At 35.9% G+C, this 16,968-nt stretch overlaps 1 protein-coding gene across 2 annotated transcripts in view; it reads left to right on the forward strand.

Moving 5' to 3' along the window:
- The first annotated feature begins 269 nt into the window (after window positions 1-269).
- WDR49 (WD repeat domain 49) overlaps window positions 270-16,968 on the forward strand; it is a 184,691-nt gene continuing 167,992 nt past the window's right edge. For both annotated transcript variants that reach the window (XM_031935245.1, XM_023213507.1), the window contains exons 1-2: window positions 270-419; window positions 746-984. In XM_031935245.1, the coding sequence (XP_031791105.1) occupies window positions 820-984 (165 nt within the window). In that variant the 5' untranslated portion in view covers window positions 270-419; window positions 746-819. The remainder of the gene's footprint in view (window positions 420-745; window positions 985-16,968) is intronic.

A 16,968-nucleotide genomic window follows, 5' to 3' on the forward strand; every position in this document is an offset into this window, starting at 1 on the left:
AGGATGTCGTGCTTTTTTCTTTGACTAATCATATTGTTTCATAAAATACGTCCTATATAATGTTAAAAGTCCTTAAATAATACAAATAAATTAAATACAAAAAATTAATTTAAAATGAGTGAAATGAACTGTCCTTTTGTTAAAAAAAAATTTCAACATTTACATTATATATTCAAACTTTCAGTTCAGTCATTAGCTGGAGAGGGGGAAGTGAAAGGGAAAGTTTTAGTTGGCTTTGTGTTGGTTGCCAGGAAACATACAAAGGGAACAGAACAGATGAAACAAACAACTCCACATTGCTGGGAAGGTGGCCTTCAGAGTCAAGTACTTCATTGGTAGGGAAACTTTGCAGCTTTGTCATCTAACTCTTCCAGACAAGAAAGTGGAGTTGAAAACTACAACATGTTAATGGAAGCAAGGTTAGCCAAAGAGATTTTTGGGAAGGTGATTTTCTAATGCATTTAAAATGAAGATTGGAAGTTGTTTTCTGTGTCAGTCACTATAAATGTGGGGAAAGCTTTACACATTTTTAATCAAGCCAGGTTAAACAGAGTATAAGGAAGGGGTAAAACATGCCATTTTAAAACCATTCAACTGTAAATTTTGAAAATAAACTCTGGAATCAAATAAGTGAAGGGGTTGAGAGCTTTCATTTCCTAGCTCAGCTTGCCTCCTAATCGTACGCCTTGAAAGGTTTGTACTTTCATTTTGGAATTCTATTGCTAAGTTGAGTTTCTTTTCAAAGGCACCTGTTGAAGGAAAAAAAAGATCCAACCATATAGAAACCGTTGAAGGTAGCTGAGAAAACGTGAAGCCATTATGAGTTGCCAGAAAGCTGCACTTGAGTTAAACACAGGGTCACAGCCTGGGCCAAAGAGCCCTGAGAGAACAGAAGATGTAACTGCATTTGAAGACTATGGCACAGGCCTGCTTGAAAACCAACTCAGTGTGTGTGACTTTGTAAAAATACAGAAGGCCTTTGAGGTAAGTGTGAAGCTTATTGACCAGATAGTTTGAGTTGTTCATGAAGGAGCCTAGAATAAAACACAGAGATATTTTTCTTTCAGCATTAAAAATATATACTTAATGGTTATAGCAGAGAATTACACATAATTGGTTAGACCTGGATTTAACACACTATGCTTGGTAACTTTGCCCCCCAGTTCTTTGGGTCAAATAATATTCTTTAGTTTGAAATTGCTTCACTGAATTTCATTACTATCAAGAAAGAACTATTTACTCTTGCAAAAAATTTTTTTTCTCAGAGTTCAACATCTTTTGGGGAAACAAAAAATTATGGTTGTAAGTGAGGAAAGCCAGATCTCTAAGGTGACCTCCAGGAATAATTGTTCTTGCATTTAATACGGACATAGAACTCAGCAAATGCAAATATGCATACACAGTTTGCAAAAATTTCCTCCTGTCTCACTCACCCTAAGTGGCACAGCTCCTTTTCTAAGCTGATTTCGGCACTTTGTTGTCTCAAGATCCCTTATGAGGGATGAGTCTCCCACTCATTTTGTAAATCCTAGAACAATGCCAATAAAAACAAAATTAGAATTTTTCATTTTAACTCTACATAAAAAATAAACCATAGGAATTTAACTAACATGAATAATTTTCTTCTTTCTCTCTTAGTCAATTAATTTTGAATTCTGCAGCTACGCATAATGAACAGCATACATCAAAGTGATTTTTAGTTTCAAATATGGATAGAGAGAAGTGCTCTTCCATGATATAGAATTTAGGTAGTCATGAGCCTCCAACGTTTCTACTATATGATGTTTGCTAAAATATGATCTAGGGGCTTCTTAAGAGTGTCTGTGGGTGCTTGGAATATCCATATTAACTTGAAATAGAAAATGTTTTGGAATACCACCTGGGAATTAATAAAACATAATAAAAGCTCACAATATATTGGCCTGTAATAGGCACACGTTTTTATCTTTAGATATCCACGAAAGAATATAACAAGTTGGGTTCCACCTGTATTGATAAATTAATGTCCCAATAGTATCAATTATTTCTTTATAATAGAACTTATCATATTTAGTAGCAAGACATGCTCTGTCCTACACTTCTCTCATTTTAACCTTCATATATCTGCTATTCACCCAACCTCATTTATCTGAAAGATTTCACTGCTGCTGCTCATGCCCAGTGCCCCAAGTAAATTTGGCATATTTTGATCGACATAGCAAACATTTTGACAGCTTGAGGACATTCAGTAAAACGTAACAGCAGATTATGACAGCTTTGACTCTGTAGTGAACAGAAATGTGGCAGTTTTGTTCTGGTGCTAAGAACATAAAGAATTTGAATGCAAGGGCCTATTAGGAGAGTCTACATTATAAAGTTGATGTGTTAGTGAAACTGCTACAGAAGGTTAGAGGTGGGTGTTCTTTCCAAACTAAAGATTAGTCTTGAGTGAACCCAAGTGAAACTGGAAAATTCAACCTCAAGTTTTAATTTAATTTAATTTTATGTTAAACATTTCAAAGGCCAGACCACTTATTTTGACATTAGCAGTTGGAAAAACAGGAACTAATGGACCCAAGGAGAGAAGAGAAGGTAATTCAGAGCTTGTATGAACATAGACAGTTTTTTTAAAGAAAGAAATTGACCTTTGCGGGTGTACCTTCAAAAAAAAAACAAAAAGACTGAAGTTCATCCATTTTAGCAGACTCAACAGCCAGTGAATGGAATAATCGCATGACAAATGTGCAGCCAGTACTACAAGTTAGACCTTTGAGCCAACATGATTTCCAAACACAGCATGGACACCTAAAGAAGAATGACGCACTAGACAATTTTAATGGTATTCAGTCCATCTGTCATGAGTTTTAGGCCCAGAGGCCATAGGTATAGATTTTTGTGAAAGAATAAAATGCCCTCAACAGCATTCCTGCAACTTCAAACTCTAAAGGCAGTGATTTGTGGTCCAATTACTAAGGACATGCTCTCAGAAATGTCAAGATTCTGGCACCAGATACCCTTATATCTTCATTTTTTTTTCTTACACAGACTGCTTGTTTGGGGTTGAAGAGTTGTCAGATATTAGGTGAAGTCCATCTCCTTAAATAGCAGTGGCAATTCTTAAGTGAAAAAACAGGAAGTTGGGTCTTTGAATTATGCAATAAATGTTTTACATATCTTTCCAAATAAAATATCACATACCATATGAATTGCAGTAGTAACATTTAGGAATAAAGCAAGTAGTGCTCATGTTCATTGTGCAATGGTATAAATGGATCAGAATCATGCAGTGTTTCAGATCCGGGAGTCAGATGTCCCGAGCTTAAATCCCAGCTTTGACACTTACAATGTGACTCTGTGCAAATACTTAATCTCTCTGGGCCTCAGTTTCTTTTATTTCTAACATGAGAATAACAGAGTTTTCATGAGGATTAAAAGAGGTACTATATGGAAAGCACTTTAAAAAGTGCATGCCACAGAGATTAAGTGCTCAATTAACATTAGATATTACTTATTTAGTAAGTAGAAGTTAAACCATGTGACCTCTGACAGTGCCTTGATTCTAATTCATACATTTCTTAAAGGAAATTAAACTTCAAGTGACACTTGCTGCTATGTGTCTTCATTCCTGTTAGTGGTGGAAAGAAGTGGTCAGAGTTGCAAAGACATAAGTTCACATAGAAGAGTAAAAAACATAATTGTTCCATCTCCCATTTCATATTCTCTTAGCAGGGAAAAAGTCTAATTGATGTCTTGATTCTTTTCTTTGGAACAAATAAGTTACGCAGGTAGAAGGACAGGAAAGTAACTTGTGGATTTCATTTTCCTTTAAGTGATGGTGTCAAAAAAGCCATATATCAGCCTGAAGGGAGAGAAACTTGCATTATTCATGGAATCGTAAAATGGTTGTTACTCAAACTTTCCTGTAGCATTTACAATACTTAGAGAAATGACATGGTCTCTGGATGCTCATATTATTTTGATGTCAACCACATCTTACATTTTCCTTGAAACTACAAAAGCCAACTATTATTTGAGGAAGAGTAGTTGTGGTTTGCTGATTTTGTAGGAGTGGGGAGAAGTAGAAATTTTGGTCTAAGGAAAATGGAATTTTGGGAAAGCCATGGGTCCTGATATTTACTGAGAGTAAAGAGAGTCTGGCTATGTAGGTATCTGAGTATTTCTTTTTTTACATTTTCCATTGTTGATCTCTGTATATCAACAATGGTTTAACATTAGGCCTTGATCCTAGATTAATTGCTCCTGTTTGCCCTGTGCTCCTGGGCTCTCCGCGTTAGGTCCTGAACTGCCTTTATCATCAACTGTGTCTATATCTTCTCCTGGCACATCTGTTCTGGCCTGATTGTAAGCTGAGAGCTGGGGGCTGGCGCTACCCTGTCAGCTCTGTGCTATCATTTGGCCAAGCCCTGCTCAATCTTTAGCTTTAACTATAGCTAGAAGTGAAACCTCCTAAGCCACATGTAAAATGTGAAGTATTTATCGTTAAAGTAGGAAGGGCCAAATAGTTTAGTGTGAGAAAGGCATAGTAAAAATCCTAGAAAGAATGCCCCAGAGACTGTTCGGTGAGAATTCTTAAAACAAATGTGTTTTGGAGGTGAATGAGATCTAAACCCAATGCACTTATTCAAACTGAATCTCAAAAGACCAGGGAAGTTCAGTAGTCAATTCTGCAAGTTCTAGAATGGTGCTTAATGGGTAATACAATTACATTTAAAGAATTTTGATATTCTCATCCTTGATTATCTTTATAAAATTCCCAAAACACCTGAACAGTATCTTGGGAATTTTAGAAAGCATTCTACAGCAGGGTTTATGAACTGTGCTTGTTTGCTTCAAGACAAAGCTGAGAATGTTGATGTCCTGCCAGGAAAGTTAGGCTCTACAGGAATATAGAAAGTCAGATCAGGCCCTTTCTTATCTTTTTTTACTTGTCCTTCTTTTTGAACTGTCAAGCTTCCTCCAAATTTATGGAGGACTCATCCTTCTCTAGGCCTTCACATTGCCCATTGTACCTTCACTACTAAGGTACCCAAATGAACAGGTCTTCCTAGACGTGTCTCATACTCCAAAACTATTCTTATCTCTTGCTTCTTTCCTTTCTACCCAGGCACCACCATCCCAAACACATACATAAAATTACCCATTTTTGTTTCATTCCCTTTCCCCAGAACCTTTAGATGTTCTTGTCTCTGATAAAATGAGATGGTCCATAAAGTTCATTTAAAATTTTTTCTTAGATAAAACTGTTAAGGTATAAAGCTGGGTATTATACTATCCAACAATGTTGAGAATTAGAAAATCTTTTTTATAGTGTATGCAAACTGTGTAAAATATGTAACATCTGCAACATGACAGAGGTATTATTTCCTGTTCACATAAAGTAAAAAGCAGGTATTTCTAATGGGCAAGCAATTGCAAGCAGGGATTCAGGTCTCAGGTTGTTCCCACCTTCTGCCTTCTACACAAGCCATGCATCAGCTGGTAGCAGTGGGGAGCACTGGGGAATTTTTGTGGTCCAGCTCACCTCCCATTGGCTAGCACTCAGTCATATGTCTACATGTAACTTCAAGTTACTTCAAGTTGTATGGCAAATAGGGACAGCTGTGTGCCCAGATAGTGATCTCACCCGTGATCCTCTTAGAATTTTGTGGAAGGAAAACTTTCTTCTCTCCTAATGAACCAGCATGCTTCAGTTTGTAAATTATGGAGACTTTTGTGTCTAACTGTATTTTGTGTTCTGTCTTAGCTGCCAGGAAGTTCAAAGCTAAATTTAGTGTTCAACTGTTACAACTATGCTTAACTTAGGTTTTCTGGGACAATTATCTGCTATTTTTATTATATAATTCCTGTTCTTTTATCTTTAATAGTCAGTCCTATTGCCTATGTATCTTCTGTTGTAACTGAACTAAAATTCTTTCTGAAAATCAGTGTAGGTAAAAATGATGAATAAAAATTTAATATCTTTCAAGTATAGTAAGATTTTTATAAAGCACTTATGTTGGCATCATGTTATTTGATCCTTTACCAGGCTGAAACATAGGCACGGCATACATTTTTACTTCCCATTTACAAATAAGGAGATGAAGGACTAAAAATATTCAATTGAATTCCCCCATGGGCAGAGCCAAAACTCAGAGGCAGATTGTCAACTTTGGAGTCCGTATATGGCATGACTTCTACGGGCCACAAGGTAACCTTCCTTTGGCACGTTGCTCTAAGGAGCACGAATCCAATAGGATAAAGATTTCCTAAACAAAATGCATGTTAAATTAATAGTGCACAGGCCATGTGCTCTGCTAACTTGGAGCTAATGCATAATCAGCAAATAGTCAACAACAGCTACAATGAAATCAATGTAGAGAAAGGGTGGAAGAATGAAAAGAAAATAATAACCAATTCCTTTTTTAAAAAATACTTTTTTTCTTTCTAAAGGCATCTCAATGGAGACTTGTGAGAAGGTAAACAGGTGAAGCTTAGTCTCACCTGTATATAGTAAATAGTGCATTTTGCTGCCTCAGTCAATTCATCCTCTGTTGAACAAAGACAGCAGGTCATAGCATTTCTCATCCATCACTTTTAGTGTAATCAAAATACCTATTTTTAATGGCAGCAGAAAACATTAAGGGATAGCATGAAGACAAATCCAATACCACCGCAGGTGGCACAATTAAAAATGGCAGAGGAATTCTGTGGTGGTTTTATCTGATTTCTTAAAATTCATGAATAATGATAGCAAATGGCATCATCACCAAAACTCAAGGAAGTGAAGTTGTATCTCACTACAAATGAAAAATTTGCCTTCCCGAATCCTGCTGCCTTTGTGCTGAATTTTGTGACAAGTTCTAACAGTTTCCTGCCTTTTCAAACCTCTCTGTGTACTTTTATAACAGGAACTTAAAAAAATCAATCTGGATCAGTGTGTGATGAAGAGTGCTTTTAGTAAACAAGTGTTTTAACCTTGAGCTTTGGCCAAAACTGGAGAAGTGAGGACAACCAAGAAAAGCTTGTTACAGAGGAGGGAAGGAGAAAGAAAGCAAAGGTGTCTATTGCTGTTCATGTGTAGCGCATCAGCTTAGCCAGACCTGTGAACTAAGGGCACTGCTACTTTTGAAATTTTCCTGAGAGTTAAACAAGGAAAATGAATAAAAGAATGAAAGAACCATTCTTTGTGGCATTTTGGCATCATTTTTGTCATATTTTGCCAAGTATAACATATTAATGATGACACAAGACACCCCCAGCTCTACTGCTAGAAATAGGAAGCCTCTAAACTGTCCTTTAGTGATTTCTGACCTTTTCCCAAGGCTCTGCCTCATACTTGTGCAGGAAAAAGTCCCTTGGGGTCTTTTCTCCCTTCATCATGTCTCACCAACATTCTATGGATGTGACTATCATGAAATCCGGATTCTCTAGGCACTGACATCTCTGTCGAGGCATTACCAAAAACATTTTCCTCTACTGCTTCACTTTCCATGTATGCACGCATACACCTTTCTCTAATCTTCTCAATACACCCAAGGCCAAATTATCACACTAGTTTTGCTACAGATGTGTACTCTTCAATATGTGCTACATTTGGTTATTTAAATAAAATAAGAATTTCATAAAGTAAAGTTGAGTTCCTCACAAGCGCCAGCCATTTCAGGTACTCAGTAGCCACATGTGGCTAGTGGCTACTATACTGGACTGCAAAGAATATAGAACATTTTCATTATTGCAGAAAGTTCCACTGGACAATGCTACTTCCAACCCTTTCTCATGACTTCATACTAACTTGTTCTGCTTCTTCACTTCTGGACATATATTTGTGACCAAGGAGCTGCTCTCAGCTCCTCAAGCCCCCTGTAAACACATCAGACTGCCCATGTCTTAGAACCCAGAGACCAAACTGATTCGTTGTCCCATAGATAGCAGAAAATATTTCTCTTCACTCTAGTCTAAGACCTATTTTTCCATGTTCCCTTCGCAGGACTGTAAAGAATGGGAAGATCTCTTCCTTTCAGGGGAATCCTTCCTTCTTCTTTCTGGTGCAACTCCCCTCCTCTCAACTCCCAACACACACACAGGTGTTTAGTCTGGATTTATGGTTCCAACAAATCCACCACAAAATTATCTGACCTGGACCATTACCCAAAGCGTTTCAGTCATGCTGATCGTATTTTACTCACTTTTGTTTTAGGGCCTACCAGATGCTGGTGCCTCAGTCTGGAGTATTTCTCTCCCATCCCCAGCAATTTCCTGGCTAACACCTACTCATATGCTTGTAAATACCACTGCCTTAGGAAAGCCTTCTCTTACCATGCAGGCGGGATTAGCGCCCTACCTTGACCCTGTTTTCTCTTCTTATAACTTCCTATATGTTCCTTTGGTTGCTTTCATCATAGATGCTCTGATTAGCGCAATGCCATTATTTGTTTAAAGTCAAATAGAAGTCCCAGGCAGGCTATGAGAGACAATTGAGTGTGAGAGAATCGCAACATAGATTCTGGAGGAGAGAGACCATGAGATGAGATATCTGGAGAAGAGAACAGACTGTTTAAGACTGAACCTTACAGAATTCTTCAAGGCAGTGGAGAAACAGCTGGAGTTGATACAAGGAATAAAGCAGCTGAGTTATTTTCCAGAAGTAGAAGGAGAAGAAGCAAACAAACAAAAAAGGAGGGTATAGTTAGCCATATAAAATTTCATTTATTTTTATAATTCCTATTTAGCAATCCTTGTATTGTTAAAATAAATAAAGCTGGGCATGGTGGCTCTTGTCTGTAATCGCAGAACTTTAAGAGGCCAAGGCAGGCAGATTACCCGAGGTCAGGAGTGCAAGACCACCTTGGCCAACATGGTAAAACCTCATCTCTACAAAAATATGAAAACTAGCCACGTATGATGGCAGGTGTCTGTAATCCCAATTACTTGGGAGGCTGAGGCGGGATAATCGCTTGAACCTGGAAAGCGAAGGTTGCAGTGAGCAGAGATCGTGCCATTGCACTCCAGCCTGGGTGACTGAGTGAGACTCAATCTCAAAACTAAAAATAAAAATAAAAAAATTAAATTAAATACATAAATAAAATAAAATAAAATAAATATAAGTAACACATTATTCTCATGGTAAAAAATCCAAGTTAAACATGAAATTTCTGCCTTAGCATGGCCCACCCTCTGTCATGACACTCCCCTGGGTAATTACTTTTAATAATTTCTGGTATATTTTAAATGCATTTTTACAAATATATACACATATACATATCACACGTAGCTTTGTTTTATGTAGAACATATTTACATACATTATCATATTTTATGTATTCAAGAAACAGTGCTGTGTAGCACTGTTTGTATAAATAGTGGCTAATCATGTGAGAAGGTACCCAAACTTGTTAAGAATTTGCTTTGATACTCTAATCAAGAAAGAAGACATTCTTTTTACAATCATCAGATTGGCAAATATTAAAAAGATCAATAACATTCACTGATGGCAAAGAACCAGGGGAATAGGCACTCTTACTAAGATTGTAAATTGACAAAACTTTTCTGGAAGGCAATTTGCCATTATATATCAAATATAAAATGTACCACATGTATACTTTTTATTCAGCAATTCTAATCCTCCAAGCTACCCCAAATACATTCTGAAGTACAGAAGAAAATACATGCAAAAGTATGATTGTAATATCACTTACAAACTGGAGTATTTACAGCCCAAATATTCATCAATTGGATGAATAGATAAATTATGGTATACTCCTATTACTCAACTATTAAAAAGAATAAGGGAGACTTACGTAAGATTGCCAAGATTTGATGTTGAGTGAAAACAAGAAAATCACTTAATAGTGCATAATCATATTCTAAAATAAAAAAAAGTACATATTTATGTGGTGTAGAGGTTATAGAAAAAGAGAACTGTGATTGTAGCGGGGTAAGTTATAGCAAATGGGTTTGTGGGCACCTTATCCATACCATAATTCAATGCAAACATAAACGTTCTTAAAATGCTGGTATATCTTCATAACCTAAAGACTCCGTGGTACTATTTCTAAATGTATGTCTAGCAATGCTGTAATTAAGAGTACTGAATTTAAAAGCAGTGACTTTTACAGATACTATGTCCTTCTACTCAGAGCATTAACTTCCTTCCATTGAATTTTAGCATTAAGAGAGAGAACATAGAGAACCACCACTATGCTGTCTTTATTTTACAGGTGATGAACAGAAATCCAAAACAAACAAACAAACAAACAAACAAACAAACAAAAAAAGGTGGTAGGGGTGGGATTTCTCCTTTTCTGTTGGATTATTTGCAGAGCCAGAACATTGTCCAACATGGTCTGGTAGCCAGTTTTTGTTTCTTTTCTCTAGTGAACAATTTAATTCTATTTTAACTTGTTTATAATTTCCCAAAGTTATTTTATACATTATTATTCTATAATCTTGGCTATCATTCACTATTATGACCCCCTCCCCAAACTTGCTATTATCAGTAAAATAGATGAATATCTCTTTCTCAATATAGAAAAGATTATTTACCATATATTTATCATTTACTCATTCTTACAACAGATATTTATTGAATGTCTACCCTGTGGCAGTTAAAAGCTGCTTAGACCCAGGCCTTCCCTTATGGAGGGTTATATTTTAAGTAAACTTCCCTAGGAACAAAGGCATTCTTCTAGATAACCATAATGCCATTTTTATACTCAGGAAATTCAACTTTATACATTACATAATGCAAAGGTTGATATTAAAATGTCCCCTCTTGTCCCAGTAATGTCTTTTATATAGATTTTTTTAAAATCACAGATCCAATCCAGAATTATACATTTGCTTTAGTTGACACATCTCTGTAGTTTTCTTTAATCTTGAGGAGTCCCCCACTTTTTCTTGTCTTTCATGACATAAAAATTTTTGAAGAATTCATGCCAGTTGTTTAGAACATCCCATAATCTGGATTTTCTTATTGATTCTTTACTGTTAGATTCACCTTCATCATTTTTGGAGAGAATACTGCATAGTTATTTCCACTTCTTGTATGGCATCGAGAGTCCCATTATGTCAGTTTGTCCCATTACTGGTGATGCTATAAGTTGGATCCCTTGACTGAAGTGGATCCACCAGAGTTATCCATTGTAAAGGAACTTGTAGGCTGATACTTTTATAGTATATTGTGAGTATTCTTCAACAAGATTTCATCCATTGGTTTCACTACTGATTGATTATCTTTGCTGGAAACAATGACTGTACCGAAGGTTGAAAAATGGTGATTTTTAAATGCTATTGATTCTTCCATCATTTTCAGTATGGCATTTTTCTTTCTGTAAGAGAGAGTCTTCTGCCCCTCTTCTGTTTCATGCTCTCATTCTCTCTCTCTGCCTTGAGTCTGACCACAGATTTATGGATTCGTTTATTCTATTCAATGTGCTGTTTTCTATTATGGTTATTATTTTATGATACTCAAAATGCCCCAAATTTGGCTAGTGTGAGACCCCTTCAAACCAGCTCTTGTATCCTTTTAACATATTTTCATCAATCTCTTATTACTGCTTTGCTTTCTGGCACAAGATGATGTTACTGCCCAAGACCTGGAACCAGCCATTTCTCCAAAGATCCCCAGTTCCATTTATTGGAGAATGGTATTTAGAGTAACAGGATCTGGGTAGTAGTGTGTTCATTGCTATTAGGGGTGTCATTGCTTCCAGGTCCTTTCAGTTGACATAGCTAGGATATATGTATACCTGTCTAAATCAATCTTTATATTTATTGATCTGTACATATTTTTAAAACTAATGAACTTATACTAATACTTCCAATTCAATACAAATACCACAGGGTTCTTCCTCTCCCTCTGTCACTCCATACTTGTATCATTTGTATTTCCATGCTCTCACATTTTGAATCTTTGTTCTAGCAGCATTAAAATGTTTATTCATATGCTTTATTCTATAATGTATATGAAATAGTATTGGAACTATTACATCAATACTACTCTAAAGATGAAAGTAAAATCCGAGACTTATTTGTAGGGTTTTTTTTTTTTTTTTTGCATTATATTGCATTAAGGGCACATGGGTTAGAGAACTGGGCTTATAGATGATACTAAAATTAATTTATCTTATTGTGTGGTTGTATAAGCTTGTTACATGGTTAGGTGAGTATATATACATAGTAAATTTTAGAATTTAAAAAATCTTTGTTTTGATTTTATTTTGTTGACTATATGAAACATTTTTACGGTTCTCAGGTCAAAACAGTATAAAAATGCATATTTAGAAAAATGTTATTATCTTCCCTATCCTTTTCTTCCCATCCTCTCATTCTGCATTGATAATAATTTTCATTAACTTCTGAAAATTTTTTTCTGTGGTTCTGTTGTTCTAAATACATGTTTGTCTATGTGTATTTTTTTTACCTTCTCTCTCACATAAAACATAGCATACATTTATTCTCTGTGGCATTTTAATCATATTTCATTAGCAATGTATCTCCATATAAGTTGAGAGAGAGTATTTTCATTTGTTTAACAGCTGTATTATACTGTTTTGTTAAATGTAGTTTGGTTCATTCAACCTCTGTCATATTCATGGACCTGTAGGCTGTGTTTTCCCCCAGTGATTAATTCTGAAAATATTTAAATCTAAAGAAAAGAGGAAAAAAGATTATTTCTGAGGGAAAATGAATTGTTATTTAGACATGTTGATTTGAATTATCTATACAGGACTTCCAAGTTAATATATCCAGAAGGGAAATAGGATATAAAGATTTAGGGCTCAGAAGAGAGGTCTAGATAAAGATAGTTCTTTGGGCATTCTCAGCAATTAGACCATGTTTGAAGCCTAAGAAATTGGGTCATATAAATCAGCTAGGGTATATGATGGGAGAAGGGAACAGGTCATAGGGCCAAAAGCTAATACCTCATCCTATCTTATCTTTGTCTTATCTTTCTGTAAGTACCACAGAAAAAGTGGTACTTACAAGAGATACTGAGAAGGAGTGATCAGAAGTGTTGCTGAGAAACACAGTGTAATGTAAACCAAGGAAAGCAAATGTTCTTAGAAGTAGGGAAGAGTCAACAGAGGCAAATTCTGCAGAGATACATATTAAAAACGCATAACTCATGGGTGGGAGCCTTCCAAACTTAGAGAGATGGAATCATTGGCTCGAACCCTTATGCCATAATATTGGAAATCCAAAGCCCTTTCCGAATTTCTGCAAATGTAAAATCACCTCTGCCTGCCCTCCATTGCAGCTGCCATCTCTCTTCTCTATCAAATTAACACATGCCTGAGACTCAGCTACTTATGTAGTTATTCAAGATTTTCCATTCAGAAAGCATTTACAAGTCAAGTAGATGAAACTGCAGGTTTTTGGGAAGTAGGTGTGTGGGTTGGAGTGGGGAATATGTCAGAAACACGCAGATACTCCCATTATTAAAATAATTTTAGCCATATTGCCTGTGCGGTTTTCTCAATGGCACTTTACTACTATGCAACCCTCTGCCATCTTGGAGTCTCCCGTCCTTTCCACCTCCCATTTCAGCCACCGTTTCCTTCTCTCTCCCTCTGTCTAATCGAATAAAAAAATCAAGAAAAACAAATACCAAATTAGTTTCCTAGTTTCCTCTTTTTTTTTTTTTTTTTTTACAGTAGCTTGATCCCTGTTCTTTCTTGATTGGGGTCTTGCACATAACTCAGGTTCCATTTTCCAACTAAATGGGAATCTCAAGTTATTTTCCCAAACAAAGATATTTTGGCACTAAACATTAACTTGGTACATTTTCACGTATATCAGATGAGAACCAGAAAAAAGTGTGTTGAAATGTTTAGCCACAGGATTTTTGGTCTTCTTGTTAAGAACAGCTTCAGTGGAACTGCTAGATTGCAATAGGTTGAGTAAGCTTGAGGTGAAGAAATTGAGACCATGTGAGAACATGATTATTTCAAGTTGGGTGAAAGAAGGATGAGACAGTAGCAAAAAAGCAGATGGCAATGTCAAGGGAAGATGGTTAATTCGAATGACTTGATCATGTTTAAATGCTGATGAAAAGGAGTCAATAGAGAACAAGAGAGAATAACAGTAGAAGAGATTCTCTAGGTGGTAGGAGAAGGATGTATCCAGAACACAGAAGTTCTGCTGTCACAGGGGAGAAGGAGATGGCTGCAGATACAGGTCGTTATATATTTGGGTATAAAAACATTGAGGACATTTCTACATAATTGATTCCTCCATTTCTTTCTCCCCCTTTTCATTCTCTATCTTTCGCTCCTTTTCCTTATGGGTTAGGAGTCAAATTTCTTTATTAGGAAGAGAAGGGAAATGATAAAGTAGGAGTTTAAAAGAAGTAGAGAATAAGAGTGAGAGTTCAGCAAGAAAACGTGGAAGGATTCCTAGTATTATAGAGGGACATTTGAGGTTGGAGATCATGTATTTTGTTGTGGTGACATCATTCTGCCCTATCCATTAGTGTACAGCAGCCTGGGTATAGGCACAGAGAGGATACTTTTCCAGTGCTGTGTTTTACCAGATATCTGGGGTGAAAGGATGGCAGAACCAAAGAATGAAGATAATTACCAGAGATTGGTTGAAGTTGGATCTTTGGTTTGAGAAGGATGTGACAGTAAGAAAGAGTTGATAGTTTGGTGAAAAGGCTCCCCTCAGAACCTGGATTAGAATCTTTCTGACTTTTTACGCTTATCTTATCGATTCAAAGTTCATATGTGAAATGTAAGTATATCATTATAAAGCTTTAGGCTTCTAAATAGATAGCTTTTATCAAAACAGTATGAGATTATTTGGGAGTATACATTCCAACCTTTTATTTTTCTGGTTTGTTGATGACTGACTGTGTTATCCTAAAGAAAATCAGATTTTGTTGAAGCCAGTGTATTTGAAGTGTGGTAAAAGTGGTTAAGAATTGGAAATTCTTGGTTCTAGGTCTGTTTCTGCCAATAGTGAACTATGTGACCTCAGAGAAGTCTTTTCTTAATAAGCCTGAACATCAGTTTCTTCCTTTTAAAGGAAGGGTTTGGTGTAGATTCTCTAAACTTTCTTCTAGCTCCAAAATTGTATGAATCTATGATCCTATGGATGCATAAACTTCTTTGCCATAATCATGGTCTCCAAAAAAGGAACAGCAATTTAAAAAAATATATCTTTGTATTGCTACAGTGAGATTTCCAAACGAAAATCAATGTAAGTCAGCTCTCTGCCGGCTGCACCATTTCACTGGTCACTCTTATTCCCCCAAGTTTCTAGCCTAGGCACAAAAGATGATAGTGATAAACTACACTTTAGATCCATAGCAGATATTGAAGAATTTCACAGGCTTAGAGAAAATTAATAAGAACAATTTTATTTCTCAGGGGTGATGATCATCTTTATTTAAAAGAGAAAGATTTATTGAGTTTTTCCTCCTTCAGCTTTGATTCACTTCTAATTCACCAGCTAGATAGGAAATCAAAATGTTGAATTTTTGACTTGTGAGAGTTTGATTCCAAACCTTAAATTCAGTCAAGGTTTGTGTCTTTGTTAGTTACAAAACTTTAACTTTATTCAAATTGATGAGCTCTTGAATAATTGATAGTATAGTAAAAATGAAAATTAAATTCTACTAAAATCTATTGAAGCAAGAAAAAAGAGTGCTACGGACCTTGACTAGCAGACTAATTTCCCCTGTTCTGTTGTTCATTTCCTCATAAATATTCGTTAGTAGGTAAAAATTGCAGGGGATGATATAAACTGATGCATCTGTTTTGCAATAACATATCTAATCTTCTGCTCCAGGAGACGTTCACAGAATTTGACAGCAAACCCTAATACATATTCATAGCCAATATGCTTTATAACCAAGGGAAATTGAGGCAAGTAAAACAGAATGAAGCATGAGAAACCAGCATGTTAATTTTAAATGTAATTATAGTTATAGGGGAAAAGGCTGCGTTTTGATAGCACATACTCATTCAGCTGTCATGGAACATTAAAGAAAAATCATACCAAATGTCTGACAAAAGAAATATTAATTTTGGCGAAGTGTTGATAAAACTAGCAGCTTATGAAGAAAATAAAATCTTGAGATCCTATTATGAGCAATTTTTCGTGTAGACAAAAAAAGCATTGCAGCATTCTAATGATCTGAAATAAAATCAGACAACTTCAAAATTATGGAAAGGTATCTAGTCCATACAAAATACCTTTTAATGGAATGTTTCAGCACGCTTAAAGGCTACATGCCATTTAAAATTAGGAAAAGCAATAGTTAATGTGATACTTTTAATCTTATTACTTTCGATAACCTAAAAACATGTGTTATTAGTAACCAGCACACCTAGTCTCTACACTGAAGTGTATGTATTCGAAGAGCATTGATCTTGTCGTCTTGTTCAAAGTAATTGGTAAAGAGGAAGTCAAACTGTTGCTGTTTGCTGATGATATGACTCTGTACCCAGAAAACACTAAAGACTACTCCAAAAAGCTCCTGGTACTGATAAAATAATTCAGTAAAGTTTCCAGATACAAAATTAATGTAAACGCATCAGTAGCTCTCCTATATACCAACAGCAACCAAGCTGAGAATCAAATCACGAACTTAACTCCTTTTACAATAGCTGCAAAAGAAAAAATAAAATACTTAGGAATATACCTAACCGAGGAGGTGAGGTGAAAGACTCCTACGAGGAAAATTACAAAGCACTGGTGAAATAAATCATAGATGATACAAACAAATAGAAACGCATCCAGTGCTCATGGATGGATAGAAGTAACATTGTGAAAATGACCATACTACCAAAAGCAATCTGCAAATTCAAAGCAATTCCTATCAAAATACCACCATCATTCTTCACAAAACTGTGTAAAACAATCCTAAAATTAATATGGAACCAAAAAAGAGCCCACATGGCCAACGTAAGACTGAGCAAAAAGAACAAATCTGGAGGCATCACGTTACCTGATTTCAAACTATACTTTATGGCCATAGTCACCA

Source organism: Piliocolobus tephrosceles, chromosome 2 (genome assembly GCF_002776525.5).
Source record: "Piliocolobus tephrosceles isolate RC106 chromosome 2, ASM277652v3, whole genome shotgun sequence".
Lineage (NCBI taxonomy): Eukaryota > Metazoa > Chordata > Mammalia > Primates > Cercopithecidae > Piliocolobus > Piliocolobus tephrosceles.